Below are 20,175 nucleotides of genomic sequence, written 5' to 3'. Positions count from 1 at the left end.
TGGTCTCGATCTCCTGACCTCGTGATCCGCCCGTCTCGGCCTCCCAAAGTGCTGGGATTACAGGCTTGAGCCACCGCGCCCGGCGCTCATTCCAGTCTTTAGTGCTCTTTCCACTTAAGGGCTATGACACCTTCTGGTGGCTTGCCTGCTTTAAGCTCTTGTACAGCCATAATGGGACTCTGCACTTGGTAGGTGCAGATGGAGTCTCACTCTGTCGCCTAGGCTGGAGTCCAGTGGTGCCATCTTGGCTCACTGCAACCCTTACCTCCTGGTTCAAGCGATTCTCGTACCTCAGCCTCCCGAGTATCTGGGACTACAGGTGCGCACCACCCTGCCCAGCTAGTTTTTTGTATTTTTAGTAGAGATGGGGTTTCACCATGTTGGCCAGGCTGGTCTCAAACTCCTGACCTCGGGTGATTCGCCTGCCTCAGCCTCCCAAAGTGCTGTGATTACAGGCGTGAGCCACTGCACCTGGCCAGAGCAACTGTTTCTTGGGTGGGTTTTGGATGGAGTTTCAGTCTGGTTCATTAGCACCACCTGGTGGCTGATGATGTTTGTCACATCTGCTTCTTAACTGGATGGTGGATGTGTTTATTTGTAGAGGCCGTGGTGCAAGAAAAATTAAATTACTTAAAGACACATCTTGCACATTCCATGTGCATAATAGGTGCTGAATGAGTGAATGCCCTTGAATTATTTATATTTTGAAAGAAAGCAGGCATATGCAGATCATGGAAAGTATTCTGCCACATTCTTTAAAGCTTTATATTTTGGGAAAGTTTGAATACTTATTGAGAGAGGATATAGGGAAAGTTAAATCTTCATCTCTGCCCTTGGGAAATGTTCAGGCTTTGGGAGTAATATAAATTGAAATATTTAGTAATAAAATTAGTAAGCTGGTAGCTCTCAGACTAGCTGATTATCAGAATCATCTGGGCAGTTCTGCAAATGCAGGCTCTCGGGCTGCTTCACTAGAGATTCTGTTCAGGGATTCTGGAGAAGGACCCGTGAACCTGTATTTTTTAGCATGCTCTCCTGTTCATTCTGGGTGTGTTAGTGTGAACCTGAGCTGGACTCATCAAGACTGACTTCCTAGAGGAGATGGGCCTAGAATTGGCATCCCTTTGCTTGGTGGTAGTCTCCACTGTGGGCCAAGTGTTGTGCTGGGGGCTAGACCTCCGTGGTGAATCACATGTGGTTCTGGGCCACCAGGAGCTCATGGTCTAATGTGGAAACTTTCCAAACAAGTAGTTACAGTTCAATGAGATTGGTGCCAAGAAAAGTATATCCTAAGTGACTTGGGGTACTGAAGAGGCAGCACACGATTTCCAGGATGGAGACATCCGGACCTCTCGCAGGCTTTTAGGGAGATGAAGAGCTTGTAAGAACATACAAAAGGGAAACAATATGGCGCGTCTAGGGAACCAGAAATAGTTTGGTATGGCTGGAATGTGGGGTAAATACAGGAAAGTAGCACGGGACTGTGCTAGGAAGGCAAACAGGGACCAGACTGCACTCTGGCCTGATAGCCAAGGGGAGTCTTGGCAGTGTTATAAGCAGATGAGTCCCTGGACTGCCTGCCGGCCTCAGGTGAAGGGTGGGGAGGGCTGGGCAGGAAGGGCAGGGCTTCTACTGAGGTGCTGTGGCTATAGAGAATGGAAATGAGGCTGGGCGTGGTGTCTCATGCCTTTCATCCCAGTAATTTGGAAGGCTGAGGCAGGCGGATTGCTTGAGCCCAGGAGTTTGAGACCAGTCTAGGCAACATGGTGAAACCCCATCTATACAAAAAATAAGCATAGCTGGTGGTGTGTGCCTGTAGTCCCAGCCGCTTGGGAGGCGGCAGGAGAATTGCTTGGACCTGGGAGGTGGAGGTTGCAGTGAGCCGAGATCTCGCCATTGCACTCCAGTCTGGGCAATGGGAGTGAAACCTTGTCTCCAAAAAAGAGAGAGAGAGAGAAAATAGAAATTGAAATGAGGGGCCCTGGGCACTGAGGCAAGGCTCTGGGGTTGGAGCAGTTAGAATGGTGTGCCTTTGCACACGCCACCCTTTCCACCAGGACACTCTGCTGTGGCCGCTGGGCTCAGGAGTCTGCGATAGGCCTCTGCCAGGGAAGATCTCTGGCAGTGCCCCTACACACCATTCCCTACTATGCCTGCCTACCTAGAAGATGATGTTTCTAGGTGGGGACCAGGATGCCGTTCCACCTTCACTGCCTGTTGGGCCCTTCTCCCTGGGTTTGTAGTCTCCCCAACACCTGTGTGTATCCCTACAGGATGTGTGCCCCTGTGATGGTGGAGCTGGAGGGGGAGACAGATCCTCTGCTCATTGCCATGAAGGAACTCAAGTAAGTCACTCAAATCATGGTTCACTTCTCCAAATCTCTGGGAGGCATCTGTTGGGTTCTCTGTTGCACCCTTTGCTCCCACTTCCCTGGCTGAAGAAGTGATGCTTATTGCTGCAGATGGTTAGGAACAGCTTACCAGGAGGTAGGAGGAAGAGAGAAGAGGAGGCAGGGGAAGGGGGAGGGCACTGATGAGACCAGGACCTTTTCTGACTGTTGGAGTTTCCCTGTTCGTGCTGCAGGAGGCCTTACCAATATTCTATCACTCTTTCCCCTCTTGTCTGATATAAAAACTTTCTTTTTCTTGTAATTGCTTTCTTACAAAGTACACTCATCAGCCCCAAGAGGCTGCTCTTAAGACTTCTCTTTCCTTGTGTTTTGCACACAGTCTGTTCCTTCTGCGGCAGAGCTGGGGTCACCAGCCCTCATGTACTTGTGACTTTTCCCCTGCCACAGGGCCCGAAAGATCCCCATCATCATTCGCCGTTACCTGCCAGATGGGAGCTATGAAGACTGGGGGGTGGACGAGCTCATCATCACCGACTGAGCTGGAGTCATCTTCCTGCCCTTGCCCAATTTTCATTCCCACTTTATATGTGTAAATAAAATATTCAACTTTCCAACCCCCTTCCCCTCTGCTTATCTGCGATGTCACCACCTTTTGCTTCCCTATTACCGCCATGCTGCCTGGAGCATACACCTATTCCAGTGGCCCTGTGACTGTCAGCTCCTTAAGAAGCACCAGAGGCCCTTAGCCCCTTTGGATCTCCCACATCCTTCCCTCCATCTCCCTGTTCCCGAGAGCAAAGGCTGCTGCAGGGGAGACACCTCAGCTGCCTTCCGAGCAGACAGACGAGTCTTTGTGCCCAGGGAGCTGGTTGCCACGGAAACCCCCAATTTCCTTTCCAGTGGGGACTGGCTGCAGGGGCTTCTCCCTTCTCAGGAGTATCACAGAGCAGGTCTCATCAAGCCACCCATTGTTTCCTAAGGACCTGCTTCGAGCCTCTTATCGTGGGCTCGGATCCCCTTTCAGAAGCAGTGCCCCAGCAGGAAGCGTGGGGGTGTGCTGATCTCCCACTGTCCCCAGGCAGAGCCCTGCTGGGCAAGTCAGCGGCTGGAGCAAGGACCGAGCACCTGCCTACCCCTGCCCCCACGCCTCTGTCCCCACTCCTCCTCAGGACTCTGCCCACACACTGTCCTCTGTGGCCCACCTCTTTGGTGTGCCACACCCATGCCATCTTCCCAGCCCCTATAAGATATCCTTTCCTTCCTGTTTGGGGCTGGTGATCCTCTGAGGCCTTGCAGGGTGGTACTGGGGTGGTGGTGCTTCTGGGTTCCAGGTGTTACATTAAGTCAGAGCTGGAGCTCCCGCTTCCTCTGCCTGAGGTTCTAATGGGTCCTCTTCCTTTCTCCATCCTGCTTACCCAACCTGAGGTAAGACCAGTCACACTGGCTCCTCCCTCCTAGGGGGTCGGGGGAGGGTGTATATTGACATGAACAGGAATAGAGGGAAAACTGGCTTCCTGAATATGCCAGCCTTGACCTCCATTCCACTGCCAGCTCCCCTTCCAAGAGGAGGAGCTGGGCTTCCCTAACCTCTGCAGGAGGCAGGGCCTCTGGGCCTGGGTGCAGCCTGGTCCCAGGATGGGGTGTGGGGAGTGAATGGTGAGCATCTGCACTGGTGAGAGGGGTGTCTCCTGCCCTGGAGAAGGGTTAATTCAGGGAGCAGTGGACTTCACACCCCCATCCATCCTCCTCCAAGCCTGTGGAATCCTTTAATCAAGTTGGGTGCTGAAATTTCAGCTCTGAAATGCCGCCTTTGTGCTGGCATCCAGGCAGCCGCCCCAGAGTGCGGGGGTCACTTTCTCGGCCCCATTTCTCTAAATGGTCTCTTTGTTCCCTGCTGGGCTGCTCAGTATCAGATGTGATTAAAGGGAGATGGGGTTTGGGCTGGGGAGGAGGGGAGTGGGGGGTTAACCCTTAGGGGATAGGGTGCAAGGGAAATGGGACAGAATGGGTGTTTTTCCTCCGTCTTCCTCTTCCCATTCTCCTCTTGGGGAGTCCCCTGCTATTCAGCTGGCTGGGCCTGGATTTTGACTTCTCTTGAATAAAATGTCACCGGTCACCACTACTGGTTCTGTTTTCTTAGGGTTTGGGCATAGTCTCTTGAGTCATTTCCAGAAACACCTGACTCTTTTAACAAGCAGAGCTCCTGCCTTCCTGAGGCCTGCGCACCCTTGGAACCTTTGGTCTAAGGGATGTGCACAACCCAGGTCTTCTGACTTCTCTGGGGTCATTTCCCCTGCTTCCACATCCTCAGTGATTTCCCACTCAATCTCATGAGATGTGGGGTCTTGGAGGTGATAGTGTCATCTTCTGGATATGCCCCTTGCTCCCCACCATGCCAGCTCCATATCCCTCAACCCACTGTGAGCAGGAGTAGTGAACAGACCGCAAATGGACAAAAGTCCTGCCTTTCAATGAAGAGGAAAGGGTGGGTTCTAAAAATTATAAACACATAAGGTTAGTACTGATTGATCTGTGACAAAATTCTAGAATAGGTTGGCCAGGCGCAGTGGCTCACGCCTGTAATCTCAGCACTTTGGGAGGCTGAGGCGGGCAGATCACAAGGTCAGGAGATCGAGACCATCCTGGCTAACACAGTGAAACCCTGTCTCCTACAAATGCAAAAAAATTAGCTGGGCATGGTGGCGGGTGTCCGTAGTCCCAGCTGCTCAGGAGGCTGAGGCGGGAGAATGGCGTGAACCTGGGAGGTGGAACTTGCAGTGAGCCGAGATCGCGCCGTTGCACTCCAGACTGGACGACAGAGCGAGACTCTGTCTCAAAAAAAAAAAAAAAATTCTAGAATAGGTCACTCCATGTTTAAAAGTGCTTATATAATAAAAAAGAGACCAGGCGCTAGCATGGGTTGTCTAAGAACCAATATTGCCAAATAAGTTTTTTTTTTTTGCGATGGTTACTGGTCCAGTAGGTTGAGGGAATGCCAGAGATCAGTGAATCTTGATTTTGACAAGGCGTTGGCAGTCTCCATGCCACTGTGACAGAGAAGCGTGTGCTTCATGGTGATGTAGTTAGACAGTTTTAGAACTGATTAGACAGCCTCCTTAAGAGTGGAGATAATAGCCGGGTGTGGTGGCTCACACCTGTAACTAGCACTTTGGGAGGCTGAGGCGGGTGGATCATGAGGTCAGGATATTGATACCATCCTGGCTAACATGGTGAAACCCCGTCTCTACTAAAAAATACAAAAAATTAGCCAGGTGTGGTGGTGGGCGCCTGTAGTCCCAGCTACTTGGAAGGCTGAGGCAGGAGAATGGTGTGAACCTGGGAGGCGGAGTTTGCAGTGAGCCAAAATCGCGCCACTGCACTCCAGCCTGGGTAACAGAGTGAGACTCCATCTCAAAAAAAAAAAAAAAAACAAAAAAAACAAAAAAAGAAGGGTGGAGATAATAGGCCAGGTGCAGTGGCTCACGCCTGTAATCCCAACACTTTGGGAGGCTGAGGCAGGTCAATCATGAGGTCAGGAGATTGAGGCCATCCTGGCCAATGTGGTGAAACCCCGTCTCTACTAAAAAAAAAAAAAAAAAAACATTAGCCTGGTGTGGTGGTACATGCCTGTAGTCCCAGCTACTTGGGAGGCTGAGGCAGGGGAATCACTTGAACCCAGGAGACAGGTTGCAGTGAGCCAGGATTGCACCATTGCACTCCAGCCTGGCAACAGAGCAAAACTCCATCTTAAAAAAAAAAAAAAAAGAGTGGAGGTAATAGAACTGATGGTGGAGAGAGGCATTTAGTGCTGTACGCAGGTGTCCCGCTTCATTTCGACCTTTATTAGTGACTTGAATGAGGCTATTCAAGTTTGCAGATACATAAAGCTCTAAAGGAGAGCTAAGTTCTAAAAGGTTTAATACAGGTGGGGAAATGGGTCAAACCCAACAAGGTGAGATCTGTTAAAGATCAGTGTAAAGTCCTGCTTTTATCTAAAACAAAAAAAACAACATACATACAATTTGCATATGACTTTGCAATGGATATTGTCTGAAAGATCAGGGGTTTCGGTTACCCTCCAGCTTCATGGGAACCAGCAGTTTTGGGGAGGTTGCCTGAAGAGCTTTCACAGTGCAGCTCCCAGATGGAGGGATTTTGGTCACCCTGAAGACTGGGCTAGTCCTTGGTGCCCTGCCTCTGCCCTGGTCCTGACTAGGGGCTGGAGACCACAGATGGAAGGATGGGAGCTGAGGATGCCCAGTCTGGAGCATCCTGGAATATGCATTGCTCCAGATACAAAGCAGAAGTAGGGTCTGCAAACCACAGGCAGGTAGAGGGGATGATGGTTAAAAGTGCAAGCCTTGGAGTCAGAGCTGGGTTCAGATTCTGGCGCCAGCACTGCTTAGCATCAACCTCTCAAACTTCAGTTTCCCCATCTGGAAAACTGAGATAACAATTGGACCCACCCCTTCCCTGGCCTGAATGACGTAAGACCTTTGGTGGAGCGCTTAGTAAATGGCAGCTGTATATAAGCTGTTAGAAGCTGGGTATGAGAAAGAACCACCCATCGGAGTTGTCCATCAGCGGAGCGAGATGGCAAAGAGATCTCCCTGTCCTTGGAGTGTGTGCTTGTGAGGTGGAGCGGTCCTGGCCTCTGAGTGCAGTTCGGACTTCTGCTGAGGAGAGAGCTCTTAGGGAGTAGCTGCTTAAGGAGTAGACTGTCTGACATCCTTGGTCTAGACTTGGACACGGGCAGCTGCTGTGAAGGTTGGCTAGATCCTGGTATGGGCTGCTGTGTGTGTGCTGGGGGAGGTGGCAAGTAGGGGGATGCAGCAACACAGGGCCTATCCACACATCCTGAAGGACAGGCCTCTGACTGCAGGCAGCATGGTGTCACACTCAACCCACCTTCTCCTCTTCAGATACCTGTCTCTTGAATTCTTTGCCAGCTCCCCTCTGCTGGGTGCTGGGTGAGCAGAGGGGCTGCTTGCAAGGCAGGGAGTTCCAGCTGAGCCAGTTAAGAGCGAGTGGCCCCCCTGCAGTGTGGGGCACGGCCAGCTGGGGAGAAGCTCTCATCTGAGGCTTCAGTCCTTGAGCTCAGACGGACCCCACTGGGATGCGAGCTGTCCTAACCGACTCCGTTGTTCCCACTTTCTTAGCAGGGAGGGAGAGAGAGAGAGAGAGAGAGACAGGAGGAGAAGGGGAGAGGGAAGAGAGAGGTGGGGGAGGGGAAAGAGAGGAGGGGAGGGGAAAGAGAGGAGGGGGAAGGAGAAGGGGGTGGGGAAAGAGGGAAGGAGGTGGGAGAGAGAGACCTTTGATGATCTGTCCTTTGCATTCTACTCCTAGCTACTTCCAGAAAGCGTTTGAGGAAGCACCAGTACAGGGATAAGAGATGAAGAGACAGGCCAGGTCAGGCTCACCAAGCAGGTAACCGGAACCTTTAATTTTATTATGTGGAATGCTTAATGCAGAGTTAATAGGGGCTAGAGTGGCTAGGAGAGGGGACTACTGAGATAAATAACAGGAGACAGTAATGAGTTACATGTGGATTTGGGGGGCTGCAGAACAGGAAAATGGGGGGCAGATATAGCTACATACTTTATTCAAATACCACTGGGAGGCAAGGGGCAAGAGGCAAGGGCAGAATGTACAGGTCAGGATTCTAGTGTCTTCAGCCTGCTGCCAGCAACCTGGGTGCTGGGCCCTGTGTCTCCTGGAGCCAAGGGTTCAGGCCTGAGCAACTGTCACTCTCTGGGAAGCCCAGGGAGTGGGGCTGACAGAGCAGGGGACGTAGAGCCTAGTAAGGGAAGAGGGAGCTGGCAAGGAGCCCATGGAGGAAGGCTCTGTGAATTGTCTCTGATTCCTTTCCTGGAGCCCCTGCCTCCTCACCTCCTGGGATGCGCCTCAAGGTCACAGAGGTTGTAGTGGAGGAGGACTGGGAGCTCTTTCTCGATTAGACAAAGAATGAGGTTATTGGCCCAGAATTGGATCTGGGGGCCTCTGTGCCAACTCCTTCCTGCCTTTGGACGGGGAGGGGACATTGAAGCGATGAGAACTCCACTAAGTCCCTCGAACCCCCACTCCCCATGAGGCTCCTCAAAGCTACTCTCAGCCCCTGAGTGGGAGACACGGCCAGCTCCAGACACAGTCTCTGGGTGGCCTAGCACTTAGGCACTGTGGCACAGGTGGCATGGGCATGTCAGACCCTCACTCTCTGTGAGAGAGGAAACAGGAGTCATAGGAGTGGTAAGGCCTCCGATGCCACCAGCCCTGGTGCTTCCCCTCCCCGAGGAGGGTGAGCAGGTCCTTCTCAGGTCCTGGGATAGAGGGTCATTCCTGGGGGAAGGTGCAGCCCCTCATTTTTCAGTGTGGGAGCAACAGTCAACCTCCTTCTCCTCTGTCCAGCCTGTTCGCCTGGGGCTTTGCTGCTGGAGCCTGGATGGGGCGGGTGGGTCATCAGGGCAGTGAGCCAGACAGAAAGCCCCCTGACCCGTCAGCCTCTTCAGCCTCCTCAGCCTCCTCCACTGCCACCGCCAGGCCTGAGGTGGGCGAGGAGCAGGGCACACAGGCTGGGGGCAGGGGCTGGGCGGGGGGTGGTGGCAACAGGGCCCCCTTTAGGGTCGGGACAGTGTCGTATATACTGGCTGCTCCCAGTGTGTAGGGCTGTGGGACTGGGGCCCTGAGGGGCTGGGGTCAGAGATGGCCGTGTAGAGGGGCCGCTGCGAGGGCCCCATATAGGAGAAGGCCGAGTAGAGGCCAGAGGCCTGGCTTGAATGGCCGTAATAGGGTCCTGAGGGCTGATGGTCAGAGTAGTCAAACTGGGGGCGGGAGATGGAGGGGAAGGCTGAGCCGTAGTGGGGCAGGCTGAGGGAGGTGTAGGCGATCTGTGAGGTGGATGGCTGGTCGGTGTAGTGCGGGGGCCCCTGGGGCCCCGCGGTCTCTGTCTTCACCTGGGCTTTGGCATCCACACCAGGTGGCGAGACCGTGGGCAGAGCCACGCCTGGTGGCTTGGAGATCCAGGCGGAGTGTCCACTGGCCACAGCCAGGGCGCTGCCCAGCCCATAGCCGGCTGCTGAGTAGCTGCCCACGTGGCCTGGGTGCCCATTGGGCGGCAGGTACTGGTCCAACTCAGCCACATCAAAGGTCTCCATGTTGGACATTACCTCATGGCTGATCTCACCGATGTCCACGTTGCCGAAATCGATGTGAGGCTTCCCGCCCTCCCCCATGGAGCGCCCGTCCCGCTTCGGGTCTGCCTTGCCCGACTGAAGCTCTGTCTTTGGGGTGGTTGGAGGGGTGGGTGGGCCATGGCTCTGGCCTGGGTGGAAGGGAGACAGAGAGAGAGCGAAAGGGGGAAACAGGTTAGAGGCAGGTGGGCGCACGTGAACTTCAATGGTTCACCTTCAGGCAGCGGGTGCCTCTGGGAAAACCTTGTAAGTTTCACATTTTGGCAGCATGAATCGGCTTTTTTTTTTTTGAGACAGAGTTTCGCTCTTCTCGCCCAGGCTGGAGTGCAGTGGCGCCATCTCGGCTCACTGCAACCTCTGCCTCCCAGGTTCAAACGATTCTCCTGCCTCAGCCTCCCCAGTAGCTCGGATTACAAGCGCCCATCACAATGCCCAGCTAATTTGTGTATTTTTAGTAGAGACGGGGTTTCGCCATGTTGGCCAGGGTTGTCTTGAACTCCTGACCTCAGGTGATCCACCCGCCTCGGCCTCCCAAAGTGCTGGGATTATCAGCGTGAGCCACTGCACCCGGCGGCATTTGTTTAAATACTGGTGTCTTAGATTGGTCTCCAGTTGTTTATGAAATTCTCAAATCCTAGGGATGAATCCTGCCTCCTCCCCTATCACCCACCTGGGGAGGCCTGCCTCATTCTGAAAAACTTTTCCTGTGGAAAGTTCTTCCTCTCATCAGCTTCTCTGCTGCCCAAGTGGTCTGGCCCGGCCTTTGTGCTCTGCCAGCCCCGCTTCCACATCCATGCTGGCTGCCCTCCTTGCTGGGCCTCGCTCACCCAGGCTCCTGAGTGCTCTGTTTCACCTTTGCTGGTTGTCTGGACCTGCTCCCTGCCCTGGCCTCGTGTTGTGTCCTTTCCAACCCTTCCCTCCTCCTAAGCCCGCCCTGCTGCCCAGCTCACTGGGCTGAGGGTCTGAGGACACAGACTTTTTCTCTGGGCCCTCAGCCCCATCACACGCTGGTCTGTGTTGCCCTGTCATTCCCCGAGCTGCCTTCCTCCTTGGGAGGGCATTTAGAAAACTGGTCCTTGTTCCTTTGTCTGTTCACTTTCCTATTCACATATTAATTCAGCAAACTCTTAGGGAGCATTACAAAACGCCAGGTACTGTGCCAGGTGCTGGGGATACAAATGTAAATAAAATGGATCCCTGTCCCCAAAGCTCATATAGTCATAGATCCATAGATTCACATGCGCCCAGAGTTGGAAGTGCTGTGATGACAATATGCAAGGACTTGGGAGACCAGAGGAGGAGTCTACTCGCTGCCCCAGGGATTTGGGGAAGGTCTCATTGGGAAAGGGTATCTGAGTGGGGTGGGGCCTTGAAGAGTGAGAAAAAGTCTGTGTCCAGTTTCTTTCGGAGGTGGTTGCTCTGTATGTGGTCCAGTGTCTCCTGATGTGTGTGTGTGTGTGTGTGTGTGTCCCTGAATCTTTGAAGGTGAAGAGTATGTACATGTGTGTGGGAGGGATGACTGCCTGGCATCCCATTGGAGACAGAACACGTCCATGGTCGTAAGAGACTAAGAGCTCCCCAAGGACAGGCCTGTGCCTCCTTCCTCAGACCAGAGGCAGCGCCGAGTCCTGCATTGGCCAAGGGCTCTGTACTTCAAGAGACCTGCCTAGGTTTTTGAATCCTGGTTCTGTGTCTGGACAAATCCCCAGTCTTCTCTTAACCAGTTTCCTTATCAGTAAAATAGAGATTGTACCAAGCAGCCCAGCCATTGCCTCTTTCTGGAAGCCTTCCTTGACAACAGTCTGGTGGGCAGCAGGGTGTTCTTGGAGACCTGAATGGATGGGATGGACGGCTGTGCCACCCCTGGATCTCACACAGGCTTCTTGTGTACTTGTTTCTCTCTCTCTCTCTTTCTCTCTCTCTCTCTCTATACATATATATATATAATTATTATTATTTTTTTAAGAGATAGGAGGCTGGGCACAGTGGCTCACACCTGTAATCCCAGCACTCTGGGAGCCTGAGGTCAGGAATTCAAGACCAGCCTGGCCAACGTGGTGAAAACCCGTCTCTACTAAAAATATAATAATTAGCCAGGTGTGGTGGCATGCACCTGAAATCCCAGCTACTCAGGAGGCTGAGGCACGAGAGTCACTTAAACCCAGGAGGCAGAGGTTGCAGTGAGCCGAGATGGCACCACTGCACTGCAGCCTGGGCAATAGAGCAAGACTCCATCTCAAAAAAAAAAAAAAGAAAAGAAAAAAGACAGTCTTACTATATTGCTCATGCTGGTCTCAAACTCATGGGCTCAGGTGATCCTCCCACCTCAGCCTCCTGTGTAGCTGGGACTGCAGGCACATTCCACCATGCCCAGCTTTGTTTCTTCCTGTTCTTAATTCACTCGTTTTCATCCCTGCTCCTCTCTCTAGACTATGGGCCCCTGAGGCCAGGGACTGTAGGCTTCTCTGGTTAGTACCCCTGGTGTCCACTCCAGTGTTTGATACAAAGTAGGACTCAGAGCGTGTTCTCTGAAGGCAGGAGCTCTGCTCACTGAGCACTTCCCATGTGGCAGACCTGTGTGTGTCACTTTCTGTACATTAGGAACACAGGCAAGGCAGCTGTGGTGCCAAGTAGAAGCCCTGGAGCCAAACTGAGGAAGTTCCTGTCTGTTTCTCATCAGTAAAATGAGAGTAACTTGCCACAGCTGAGATCTGAGCCCAGGCAGTTTGGCTATCTCATCACATTGTTTGCAATGACTGAGTTAGTATACATAAGGCAACTAGCACCTAGCACAGTGCCTGGAACACAGTAGGTGCTCAATTAATGTTAGCTGTTATTATCATTAATGAAAATTAAACAAGATAGCTTATGTCTGGCCCATTAATGGCCTGTGCTCGGCATCACATGCCGTGTCTCCTCTGTCAGAATGGCTGGTGGGATTTGGGAGGCTGAGAGGTGGGCAGATTGCCTGAGCTCAGGAGTTTGAGACTGGGCCTGGGCAATACAGTGAAACCCTGTCTCTACTAAAAAACACAAAATGAGCCAGACGTGGCGGTTGCACCTGGAGTCCCAGCTACTCGGGAGGCTGAGGCAGGAGAACTGCTTGAACCCAGGAGGTAGAGGTTGCAGTGAGCCGAGATCACGCCACTGCAGTCTAGCCTGGGCGACAGAGTGAGACTCTGTCTCCAGGAAAAAAAAAAAAAAAAAAAGAATGGCTGGTGGGAAAGACGCAGTGATTTCCTCTCCTCCATTTGATCTTCCATTTCTCAAAACTGTCCTGTCTTCTCCCCCTTTCCTTGTAACTACCCCAGCCACCTCTCACTCCATGGCCTCCACAGACTCTTTTTTTCCCCCATATTGGCCAGGCTGCTCTCAAACTCTTGACCTGGTGATCGGCCCGCCTCGGCCTCCCAAAGTGCTGGGATTACAGGCGTGAGCCACTGTGCCTGGCCGGTTGGCCTCTACAGACTCTAACTGGCCCTCATTGCCCAGCAGCAGTGACCCCTTAGATCAGCCCTGATCAGAGCCATCTTGCCCAGCCACTGCCCCTGGCACTGGAACCCCCATGGAGCGCCCTCTGGGCCCCTGCAGCTCTGCTGGGGCAACTGCACAGCCTGGCATGCTGTCCCTAGAGTTCAGGGTCTCATTGCCATCCAGCCCTCTCCTCTCTCCACTGACCGGCCTTGCCCCACCCTCGGCCCTGTCATCAGCACTCACCTGAGGGGTGCTCGGGGTTCCCATCTGACATGGGGGAGCCCTCTCCTGGGTGCCGGTGGTCCAAGTGGGCGCTCTTGTAGTGGGCCTGGATGGCGGCGGTCCCACCTTGCTCCGCCTCCCCACCGGGACACTCCGCCTCGCCTTGGGCGGCCTTCCCGTTCTTCCGCCGCCTGGGTTGGTACTTGTAGTCCGGGTGGTCCTTCTTGTGCTGCATACGGAGCCGCTCAGCCTCCTCGATGAAGGGGCGCTTGTCACTTTCGTTCAGCAGCCTGGGGTGTGGTGGGAGGCGGAGAGGACGGCAGAGGGGCCGGCGTGAGTGCCAGAGCACTCCAGGTTGGCCTCCCTCTGAGTGTCTGTCTTGGAAGATGTGAGGCCCTGGGATGGGGCACCCAGAGGACAGGACCTGGGGTGGGAGCTGTGCCCTATGATTTATGGACTGAGAGATGTGAGGCCCAAGGAATACAGCCTCAGAGGACTGTGATCTCTGCCCCCAAATCTTTCACGGGCTGGAAGCTGAGAGGGGTCAGCCTGCTGCTCCTGGCAGCCCCTCAGCAGGAGTTCAAGTAGGAATAGAGGTTTGAAGGGGCAGATGCCAGTTCAAGGAAAGGAAACACTTTCTTATCATCAAAGCTGTCTGCAAGTGGAATCGGCTACTTCATTAGGGTGTGAGCTCCCTGCGACTGAGGGTGGGTAACAGAAGCAGCGTGGCTGGGGGAGAGCTCAGTCTCTGCTACTTACTAGCTGTGTGTGTGACCTTGAGCAAATTACTTCTCTGAGCCTGAGTTTTGTCACCTATAAAAGGATGATAACATCAGCTTAACTTGGGTGTGGGACTGGCCAGAATAATGGATGTGAAATGCCTTGCACCAGGGCCTGGGAAGCGGGCTGAGCACCTTGAGAAAGAGGTGCTTTTCTTTCTTTCTTTTTTTTTCTGTGAGAGAATCTCACTCTGTCACCCACCCTGGAGTTCAGTGGTACAATCTCAGCTCACTGCAACCTCTGCTTCCCAGGTTCAAGTGATTCTCGTGCCTTAGCCTCCCAAGTAGCAGGGATTACAAGCATGCGCCACCATGCCCAGCTCATTTTCGTATTTTTAGTAGAGACGGGGCTTCACCATGTTGACCAGGCTGGTCTCCAATTCCTGACCTCAGGTGATCCACCCACCTCGGCCTTCCAAAGTGCTGGGATTACAGGCATGAGCCATTGTGCCCGGCCCAAGAGGTGCTTTTCGATTTTTTATTTTTTTTTTATTTAGAGATAGAGTCCCACTCTGTCACCCAGACTGGAGTGCCGTGGCGCAGTCTCAGCTCACTGCAACCTCTGCCTCCTGGGTTCAAGCGATTCTCCTGCCTCAGCCTCCTGGGTAGCTGGGACTACAGGCACGGGCCACCATGCCCGGCTAATTTTTGTATTTTCAGTAGAGATGAGGTTTCACCATGTTGGTCAGGCTGGTCTTGAATTCCTGACCTCAGGTGATCTACCCGCCTTGGCCTCCCAAATTGCTGGGCATGAGCCACCGTGCCCGGCCCTGAGAGGTGCTTTTCTGATGCTGCTTGCCGGGGTGGTTAGACAGGAGGATCTAGGGGTGGCCTCTCAACTCTGGGTCCTGATTGTGTGAATTCGAGTGTGGTGGAACTGAGGGGGCAGATGTGGGTCCTCTTTACCATGAGTCAGGGCGGGGGGGCACTGCCTCCTGGGGAGGATCCTATATCCTTGTCCAGAAGATAATAGAGGGTAGAGGAAGCTAGACTCTCCTCAGACCCTGGAACAGTCCCTGAAACCAACACATGGAGAGAAGAAGCCCTGAAGCCAGCGCCCTTGCCACCAACTCCAGCCTCAGGCTAGGGTTGGAGGGTGGAGGGTGTTCAGGGTTTGGCTACTCCAGGGTGAGGAGGGCAGGATGGGGTACCTTACAGAGGGGGTCGAGGGGAAAGTCCACAAATTCTAGAATCCCACACCTTGGTACTGAGAGTCCATGAGGCTTGGTGGGAGCAGCCCTGTCAGTCCAGAGGGCCTCTGTCTCCAGCTGCCCCACCCCTCACACCCCAGTGGGTGCCCTCTTCCCCAGTCAGCAGAAGGCCGAGCCCTCCCTCCCCAGGCTGGGCGGGGGTGGTCATGCCAGGCACCTCCTAGCCGGCAGCAGCATTCCTCTGCGGCTTAGCCTCCCTGTCTACTCCCCCTACCCCCACCCTGAGCCCAGCCCTAGCCCCAGCTTTTTCAAAGGGTCCCTCCAGCCGAGACTGTCAGTTAGCATACACACTTAGGACAAAGATGCTGGAGCAATGCCTTGAGAGTCAGGGAGTGGGATGTGGGCACCCTCTCTGATGGCTGAGACCAGGGGAGGGGGTAGAGCAGGCCTTGAGGGTATGACTGGGGAGAACCCACAGAGGAGAGAGCTGCTCCGCCAGCAGTGGGCCCCAGCAGAGGGGCTTCTGGGATGGCTGGGGACATGGGACACAGAGCTCACTCTCTCACCCATCCTTCCCTTGCCCCCTGCCCAGCTGGCAGCCAGCATCAGCAAGAAAGTGACAGGGGCCAGAAGAGAGGGAGGATTCCAATATCAGATTCCACTGCCACCTCCAGCATTAGCCTAACCCTGACAGAAACCTAAGCCCGGGGCCACTGCCATCCTCGACCCCAGCCCCCTCCTCCACCAGCTGTGCCGGACAGCTGATTCCACCTCCAACCCAACCCCAAACCCAGCCTGCCCACCATGTAAACCCAATCTCCAGCACCAGTCCCCACTCAACATTACCAGCCCCAAACCCCCCATGTCACCCCCAGCTCTAACTTCAAACTCAGTCCTCATTTGCACCTTCCTGTCAACCCTCTTTCTCCCTGGTCTCCTAGGTTTGGAATGGGGGCGAGAAGAGGTAGGCTGATTCCTCACCCAAACTGGAAACCCCAACTGGGGAGCTCCCACAGTGGGGCACTGAGTGCTGCTACATATGTCCTGCTAGGCCAGGGGCATAAGACTACCTGGGGAAGGGCCTGTGGCACTGGGAACAGGCTGGGTGACCCCCACTACACAGGAGGGACTCTTGCCTGTGTCCACCTTTCCAGTTTCTTGGCTCTGGTTCTTTCCAGGCAGGTCAACCAACCCATAGGCACCACCCTGTGATCAGCCTCTAGTAGCCCCTCCCCAGATGGGCATCAAAGGTTAGCGTGACTGTTGGGGCTCACACGGCCCCTTAGGACCTGGGCTCCAGTGTGTCTGATCCCACACTCCCTTGGGGCACTCCACACAGTCTGTGTGTATCTCTGTCTTTTTGGTTTTAAGACACCTGTTTTCTAGCTCTGCCTACCCAACCACCCCCCTTCTTGACATCCTGGGAGTCACAGCTTGAGGAGGTTTTAGGAGAAGCCCCTGGAACAATTGGCCAGCCCAGTGCACATCCACAGGTCTCTCAGGACCTCCCTCCAGGGTCCAGAGAGCCACCATCTGTTGGCATTGCCTTTGATCCTTTCCATGGTTCTGGCCCCGTCCTCCCCCTGGGATTGGGTCCTCAGCAAGTAGTGCCAGTTTTCCTGACTGCCACATCTCAGGCTGGCCATTTGTGCACACAGCTTGAGTGATGGCCAAGAATAAGTCCTCCTGAAGGGAGTCCAAGCCCAGGGTTCTGGGCTGGGGGAACCTGGGGACAGGGACAATGGAGGAGCCAATCTTAAACCCTTGGCAATGGGAGATGGAGGGAGAATGAGGTCCATCCTTGCTTTGACTCTCATTGGGCTCGCACTGTGGTCTTCTCATGGTCCTCAGGGTCTGCCCTGTCTGTATGTCTCTCCTGGTTGTCTGTTTCTCACTTGTTCGTCTTTGTCCCCTGGCACTAAAGGTACTGGCCTGGGCAAAGCCCCACCCAGATCTGGATGGACCTTGGGTGGAGGAGCTAGCTGTGACCTCTACTCTTGGGCAGAACTGGGCTGTCTGGGTCCACACAGCGGGCTGGTTGTTGAGCCCTGGGCCTGCCCTGGGTGAGCAGGGCACTGAGGGCTGAGAAGGTGCAGGGGAAGGGGCACCAGGTCTTCAGCAAACACATGGCAAGAACAGGCCAGGGGGCTGGATGTGAATCTTTTGGTCTCTTGGAGACCCTCCTGCACCTTCTACCACGCTAAGCTTCTAGACCCAATCTCTACCCAACTGTGGTCAGCATAGGGGAGGGCAGCGGAAGAGAGCCGGGATCCTCTGACAAAGCCCTAATTTTCTGGAACCCAGATGCTCCTCACTCTTGTTCTTATCTTCTTGCTTGCCCACAACATCCTGACCACTCCTCAGAGTGTAGGTGATCCACCACTGTCACCAGGGTCGGGGGAAGTCCTCTGGACAGAGAGTATGGGAGTTCTGGGTTCTGGCCCTGGCTCTGCCACCAACTTCTATGTGACCTTTGCAATTCCTTTGCCTTTCTGGGCCTGTCTCTTGGCCAGTCTAGCGGGAATCAGGTGACTGCTACCGACTCACATCTCCTGGAGTCCCTGTTCTCTTTCGGAGCTGCTCTGGCATTCCCGGGGTGGGAGTAGGGGGTTGCCTTGTTCCACACATCCCCAGGAGGCCTGGCTGAACCCCAGACCTGAGTCGAGGGTGGCAGAATTGCTCCCTGGGGGGATGTTTTTCCTAGAGGTGTGGGCTGGTCCCAGGGAACCTGGGACTCTGAGGACCCCTGGGCAGAAAGGGGGTCAAGGTTTCCTTCTGGCCAGAGTGCTCAGTTCCAGCTCTGGGGCAGGGGGGAAGAGGTTGCTCAACGTTGGGGTGGGGCCCTGGCAGGGAAGATGGCGCCGAACTGGGAGAGGGAGGAAAGGAAGGAGATCAACTTGGTGGCTCTGGGGCAGAGCAGGAGGGGGAGGCCCCTTTCTGTGTGTCCTCTCCCTAGGAGGATGAAGAAGCCCCCAACTCAAAGGAGGGTGGGGTCACAAAGTCCCAGGGAAGCCCCCTAGGATAGGATGAGATCCTGCAGCAGCAGAAACATTTGTCCCCGCAGCTCTTCATCCCCCACTCTTCCAAAGACTCTCATCTGAATTCCTTGTTTTCTTTGAACCTCCCCTGAGTTCTCCATCTGACTGCCTCAGTTTCCCTGCATCTCCAGCCAACCCTTTGGTTCTTTCCAAGCGTTTCTCTCGAATCCTCCTGACCTCAGCAGCTGGTGGCATGAGTGTGCATATCTATGGGCAGGGAGTTAGTGAAAGCTTCCTTCCCTTTCTCCAAAGCCCCAGGCCCCACGGTCTGCCACCCCCAAAATTCCAACCACGAGGGGGCGCCTTCCTGCCCGCCGCCCGGTGGGAAGACCCGGCCTAGGCCGCTGGAATTCGGAGTTCTAGGGTCCTTGTGGTGGAAGGGCGGGCGGGGTCCCCACACCTGGTCTTCCAGCCCTATCCAGTGAGGACTGCCAGGCAGTCCCGCTCCGGGGTGCAGGAGGCCGGGCCGCCTCGGCTACCCTGAATCCACCCGAAGCTAGAGGGCCCGAGCCCGGGGGGCGGTCGGGTGCTCACCTCCAGAGCTTGCCCAGCGTCTTGCTGAGCTCGGCGTTGTGCAGGTGCGGGTACTGGTCCGCGAGCTTCCTGCGCGCCGCCTGCGCCCACACCATGAAGGCGTTCATGGGCCGCTTGACGTGCGGCTTGCTCTTGCTGGCGCCGTTGACGCGCACGGGCATGGGCACCAGCGTCCAGTCATAGCCGCTGAGCACCTGGCTGACGGCCTCGCGGATGCACACGGGGAACTTGTCATCGTCCGCCTCGCCGTCCTGCTGCTCCTTCTTGACCTTGCCCAGCTCGCCAGGCCCCGGGCTGGCTCGCAGGCCCGATCCGCCGCCGCCGCCGTCGGGCCCTAGTGAGGGCGCGCTCCCCGGGGACAGGCAGCGGGGCTCCTCCGAGCCTACGGGGCTCAGCTCCACCTCCGATAGGTCCTGCTCCTCCGCCATGTCGCCCCCGGCCGCCGCCGCCGCCGCCGCCTCGGCCGCCTCCCCTGGGCCAGCCGCCGGGGTCCTCGCAAAGAGTCCAACGCCCACCTGGATGGAAGGAGGGCGCGATGGAGCGGCCGCGCGCGCAGCCTCGAGGGCGGCCTGGGACAGGACGCGGGTACAGCCCCGAGGTGGCGGCCCTTCCTAACTCCAGCTAAACCCACTCTGGCCCCTGGGGCCCACACACATGCCAGACTCTAGGTGGGTGCGTCCTGCCTCTGCGTCTTCCCACCACCTGGTCCCAACCGTCTCTTGGTGTGGGTGGCTTTTTTTTAGCCTCCTTTTTTGGGTGGAGGTTTGTTGATGATAGGAAGAAAAAAACGGAACCTTTATTTTGCTCTAATCCCGGCCCCTGGAATTTCCCACCTTTTCTCTCACCTTTCCTTCTTCCCTCAGCCTGCCCCAACGGGGTTTAGAGGAGACCCAGGTGGGGGGCAAGGGTGGGTTGTCGCCTCTCTCCACCCCATCCAGCAGGGTCCCAGGCCTGGGCGGGCCAGGGAGGAGCAGGCTGCGCACTCACCTCCTCGGACCTCTCCTCCAGTCTGGGGCTCGTCCTTAGGAAGTGGAAAACCGTGTCCCAAGGTGTGCGGTCCAGCTCGGGGCTGGGGGGTAACGCTGGTGGGCTGGGAGGGAGGGGCGGGGGGCCCTGAGCCTCAGGCCACGGCCTCGTTAGGACGGAGCCTGAATCCTTACCACCAACCACCCTGGCCGGACAGCCCGAGACTGACTGAGCGACTGAGCGGCTGCAGAGGGCTGGGGAAGGAAGGAGGGGGAGAGGGGGGAGGGGGAGAGGAGGGAGGGAAGGGCAGAAGGTGGAGCCTCCAGGCTTTCCTTCATCCCCAACACTCAGGGCTCCTCCACCCGGAGCCCAGGCCCCCCCACCCAGCTCCCTGCCCTGCTGCCCAGGCCCATCTCGCTGGGGCTTAGCTTGAGCTTAGTCCGGGAGGCGAAGGGGAGGTTAGGCCGGGGAAG

The 20,175-nt window shown here is 55.3% G+C and overlaps 2 protein-coding genes across 6 annotated transcripts in view; one reads left to right on the top strand and one right to left on the bottom strand.

Annotated features, from left to right (window-relative positions):
• Positions 1-20,175, top strand: part of POLR2F (polymerase (RNA) II (DNA directed) polypeptide F) — a 101,317-nt gene that overhangs the window by 18,724 nt on the left and 62,418 nt on the right. For 2 of the 5 annotated variants that reach the window (XM_011964255.1, XM_011964253.1), the window contains exon 4: positions 2,274-2,345. In XM_011964255.1, the coding sequence (XP_011819645.1) occupies positions 2,274-2,345 (72 nt within the window). Of the gene's footprint in view, positions 1-2,273; positions 2,346-2,462; positions 4,468-7,697; positions 7,779-20,175 lie in introns of those variants that run through there. The other 3 variants (XM_011964254.1, XM_011964252.1, XM_011964251.1) reach the window with 3 other exon arrangements.
• Positions 7,762-19,934, bottom strand: SOX10 (SRY (sex determining region Y)-box 10). The gene is made up of 4 exons (XM_011964256.1): positions 19,724-19,934; positions 18,737-19,251; positions 13,256-13,524; positions 7,762-9,669 (listed from the first exon to the last, which is right to left on the bottom strand). The coding sequence occupies exons 2-4, from the start codon at positions 19,162-19,164 to the stop codon at positions 8,966-8,968; spliced, it is 1,401 nt and encodes a 466-aa protein (XP_011819646.1). The 5' UTR covers positions 19,165-19,251; positions 19,724-19,934; the 3' UTR covers positions 7,762-8,965.

This window comes from Colobus angolensis, unplaced genomic scaffold, assembly GCF_000951035.1.
Source record: "Colobus angolensis palliatus isolate OR3802 unplaced genomic scaffold, Cang.pa_1.0 Scaffold65, whole genome shotgun sequence".
NCBI classification, from domain to species: Eukaryota; Metazoa; Chordata; class Mammalia; order Primates; family Cercopithecidae; genus Colobus; species Colobus angolensis.
The sequence above is the reverse complement of the archived record's forward strand: the minus strand, read 5'-3'. Positions and strand labels throughout refer to the sequence as shown.